We start from the raw sequence: 4715 nt of genomic DNA on the forward strand, positions 1-4715 counted from the left end.
CCTGGGCAAAATTGGGCCCCCAGTGGGCCCAGCTGGGGTATTTTAAGCTGCAGTGTTCCCACAGGAGCAATACCGTCCTCCCTCGGCTGTAACTCCTCTCTCTGCTCTGGCTCTGGGGTGGCTTTGGCCCCATCTAATCAGTGATGCCTCCAAACAACATGACCTTGTGAATGAATTTCAGTCCTCGCAGTGCTAATCCCCTGTGTTTTCCTCTTCTGTTCCTCTCAGGCATTAACCCCCAGACCTGCAATGCCCAGCACCATGGAGACCCTCCCCAAGAGCCTGGACAGGAGTGAAAAGTCCCCTGAATCCAAGGATTTGATCACTAGCCACACAGCCAGCACGCTGTGCATCAGCTCCAGGAGCGAGTCCGTCTGGACCAACACGCCCAGGAACAAGTGGGAGATCTACCACAAGCCCATCGTGGTGGTGTCTGTGGGAGGCGCCATCTTTCTCTTTGGAGTGGTGGTCACCAGCCTGTCCTGTTTCATAACAACCAATAAGGCTGTTTACAAAATGTGCGGCCCGGCTTTCCTGTCCCTGGGGCTGATGCTGCTGGTTTGTGGCTTCGTCTGGATCCCCGTCATCCGGAAGAAGCAGCGGCAGAGGCAGAAGTCACACTTCTTTCAGAACATCAAGTCATTCTTCTTTAACCGCTGAGGCCTGCTCAGGCTCAGCACTCGCGGGTGGCCAGCAATGCCTCTTTCAGCCTGGCTGGATTTGCCATGAGATTATTAGGGCCTGATCCTGCTCTCAGACATGCCTAGTGGGTGCCCAACTTTGACCTTCTACTCTCCCCATAGGTGAAATTCACCCCCCTGCAGGTTCTCTGCGGGCAAGTAAATTTCACACCATGTGCTAGGAGGGCAGAATCCTGGCATTGAGACAAGCAGGTTGGGCCCAAGCCCTAGATTTTGCTCTTGACTGTATATTGAGCACACCTGCAAATGCTGACCGTGTCTTATAGAGGACAAAGCTTTGAATTGTATTCATCAACACCCGGCACCTGTACTGCTGAACCCCTGTCTGGGACGTTCTAGGCGTACTTGGCCTGCCTCAGCCCAGGGGGTTGGACTTGATGACCACTCAAGATCCCTTCCAGCTCTACATTTCTATGAATGGGATTTCACTAGAAAATGTAAACTTTTACTCAAGTGGATGACTCTTACTCATGGGAGCAGTCCTATTTATTTGAATGCCACTACTTGTGTGAGTAAGAGTCACAGGTCTGACAGGATATAGCCTGAAAGGATTTCCGCTGTTCAGGATGTGCTGTGTTAATAGAGGAAAGAGGGCTATGCTAGGAAGGGATTGGATTGTTTTCCACAGTCATATGGCTACTACCCCTCTCTTGCTAAGATGACCAAGCGCAACACTACAGCTATATACGATCCATAGTGCCAGGATAGGTCAATGGGATTTGGAGGAGACAGTGCATTCAGAATGCTCTGCAAGGGCAAATGGAATCATTTCTTTCTAGCCAACTGTGCATTGGACCGCAGAGGATACATCCAGAATGATACACACGCAAGATCCACAGCTGAGAATGAAAGGACTTAGATGGGGATGTGTATGAAGTTCATCTCATAACTATCACTATGAAACGAGCGCCTGTGTGAAATGCTACTCCAAAGGGCATTCCAATATGTTGCTTACTTACGACTTTCTGGTGAAGTGTGAGGTGGTATTTATTTCTACCTAAACAGCCAGGCTGAAGAGCAATTGAGCATCAGAAGTAGCATTTCTCTGTTCAATTTTACAGATGATCTTTAAGAAATTTCATTCCTCAGGGTCTCTGGATGCAAGGCTGTATTGCACCAACTGCATATTTATCTCGGTTTGGGGTGATCGTCTCTGTCAGGATGGATTCCACCACAGCAGAAATCTCAAACATTCCACCTGGGTGGAACAAGAGCAAATGTAAATGACATGCCTTGTTTAACTCAAATCCATTGAACTCCTATTGTTAATAATGATGTACCCTGGGAAATTTACCCACAAAGGCAGGAATCATTCCCAAATATTTTTGGTTAATATTGTAGTTGCCTTTTTTCAGAGGGACCCAGTTAGTTTAAAAAAAAACATGTAAATACAGCATCCCAACTGCAAATCCAACTGTGCAATTGGCATTTGGTTTGGATACTAGGGACAAGATTTTTACAAATAGTTGCTTCGTTCGTAGTTAGGAACCTACATAAATTGCCTGATTTTCAAAAAGAACAGGAGTCCTTGTGGCACCTTATAGCAGGCATCGGCAACCTACAGCACACGTGCCAAAGGTGGCACGTGAGCCGATTTTTGACGGCACGCGGGGCGAACTGAGCCACTCAGCCCACCACCGCTCTGGGGTTCCCACTGCTGGCCCCTTGCCAGCCAGGGTTCTGCCGCCGGTCCCACTCAGCGCCCGCTGCTGGCCTGGGGGAAGGAACCCCAGGCTGGTAGCGGGCTGAGACCCCAGCTGGCCGGAGCCGGTGGTGGAAACCCCAGAGCGGAGGCGGGCTGAGCTGCTCAGCCTCCTGCCACTCTGGGGTTCCCACTGCTGGCCCCTTGCCAGACGAGGTCCCACCGCTGGTCCCACTCAGCGTCCGCTGCTGGCCTGAGTGAAGGAACCCAGGCTGGCAGTGGGCTGAGCCCACTAGCAGCTGAAACCCCAGAGTGGGGCTGGAGGAGACGCTCAGCCCACCCCTGAAGCCCCAGAGCTGGGCGGGCTGATTATCACTTCAAAAGTTTTTCTTCCCTGCTGATAATAGTTTCTCTTAATTAATTAGCCTCTTACAGTTGGTATGAGTACTTCCACCTTTCCATGTTCTCTGTACGTATAAATATCTTCTTACTGTATGTTCCATTCTATGCGTCCAATGAAGTGGGCTATAGTCCACGAAAGCTTATGCTCAAATAAATTTGTTAGTCTCTAAGGTGCCACAAGGACTCCTGTTCTTTTTGCTGATACAGACTAACACGGCTGCTACTCTGAAACCTGATTTTCAAAGCAGCTGAGCTGCTGTTGACTCCACTGAAGGCAATGGGAGCTGAGAAGACTCAGCGACCACAATCGGATTGTGTCTCTGGTTAGCCTCATTCTTAGCACTGAGTAAGCCAATACCTGCTTGTAGACCTCTCCTTTTCCCATGTAAGGACATAGCCACACACCAATGCCTCTAGCTTTGGTGAGGTTGCAGTGTAACAGCCCCGGATGGTTTCTGACGTAAATCAACACTCATCAGAGACCAAATGGAAAAGGCACAGTCTGGCTTTTCTTTGCAACCAGAATCCTCCTCTCTCTGAGCCAAATGCAGCCATTCAGCCTGGGTGGCAAGTCGAATTCCTTAGGAGAAAGAGGTAGAAAATTCTGTGTAGTGTTGGTTGTGTTTTGCAGAACCCCTCTAATCTTCACAAAGCGTAAGGATTTTGTTTCAAACGTCAGAAGTGATCAGACTACCTAGTGATCCGAACATTCCCTTCAGACCTTAAAATCTGAAGGGCAGACCCTTAAGCTGCTGCATGTTGTCATAATGCCATTGAGGATCCTGTGACGAGGGTGCTAGCCTAGGGCTTTGCAGGCCGAGATCCAATTCTCTTCTCTGCTACAGACTTCCTTGTGCAACCTTGGGCAAGATACTCAGCCTCGAGGTGCCTCAGTTCCCCTCCTGCCCTACCTCACAAGGAGGTTGGGAGGATAAATACTGTAAAGATTGTGACACGCTTTTCAGATCTGCTGGTGAAAAATGCCATATAAGAGCCAGGTATTACAAGGTGATGGAGTGATGACAACTGACACACTAGTCCCTGTGGACAGCCTGCGTTTCCCTGGCCCAGCCGCAGAGCAGGACTGCTGCTTGAGAAGCTGGAGAAGAGACTGGAGTGTCAATTAGAAGATCACATTGGGTTGAGGGCAGCCCTGTCACAAGGCATGATGTTCTGCACTCACAAACACAGCTTCCCATTTTGTCTGGGCAGGGGACTGAGATCAGACCTTACTGAGTGTTTCTTGCACTAACAGTATTTGTAGCTCTACCTCCTTTCCTGGTAATGACAGTTTTCTAATTACCCTGTGAAACATGCAAGACCATCGGGCTTGTTACTAAACTGAACTGAGAGGAGAGTCTCTGTCAGAGCCCTCTACCTACCACAATGCCAATAGAGCTAAGCCAACCAGGCCTGCTTCCAAAGCAATTCAGCCAAAAAATAAATCCAGATGCCACAACACAAAAGTTCCTCCCATGGACACCAGCACCCTGTGCATGAGTCTAGCCCTTAGCCGCAAAGGGAAGGATCTAGCTGCATTAACGTTAATGTTCTGAAATTCACCCTCTTGCAGCAAGTGCAGTGCTGGGCTTGGGCAGGGGACCTTAGGTTTAATAGATCCCGGAGAATGGAGAATGCTGCTCTGGTTTGAGCCCTGGGGTTTCATGTTAATAGAGAATGTGGGTGGCAGGTGTGGACAGGGGGCCCAACATTCAAGATAAGAAAGTATACGGCCCTGGCTCTGGCGTTCAATATTCCATGAGCAGATCCTGAAGGAATCTGAGCCATTTCTTGGCTGGCATGGAAATGGTTAACTCCCACTCACGTGCCCTGCCTTTCCCCCTTAAATTTCAGCTCTACGCCAAAGGAAAGCCTCTGGCAGGTTAACATCCCTTATACTCCAAGGTGCCTGGGACTCAATACCTACAAGCAAACCCATGGCTTTGTGCTTCTCTCCAGATTCTCAGAGC

The 4715-nt window shown here is 49.4% G+C and overlaps 1 protein-coding gene across 1 annotated transcript; it reads left to right on the forward strand.

The window, feature by feature from the left end:
• Window positions 1-249: 249 nt before the first annotated feature.
• On the forward strand, window positions 250-660 carry PIRT (phosphoinositide interacting regulator of transient receptor potential channels). Its single transcript, XM_050919475.1, has one exon. It carries the CDS (start codon window positions 250-252, stop codon window positions 658-660), a length of 411 nt encoding a protein of 136 aa, XP_050775432.1.
• Window positions 661-4715: the final 4055 nt, after the last annotated feature.

Source organism: Gopherus flavomarginatus, chromosome 12 (genome assembly GCF_025201925.1).
Source record: "Gopherus flavomarginatus isolate rGopFla2 chromosome 12, rGopFla2.mat.asm, whole genome shotgun sequence".
In the NCBI taxonomy this organism is placed as follows: Eukaryota; Metazoa; Chordata; order Testudines; family Testudinidae; genus Gopherus; species Gopherus flavomarginatus.

Bases quoted from the DNA above. Each gene is read 5' to 3' on its own strand.
- PIRT (XM_050919475.1), top strand. From the start codon at position 250: ATGCCCAGCACCATGGAGACCCTCCCCAAGAGCCTGGACAGGAGTGAA.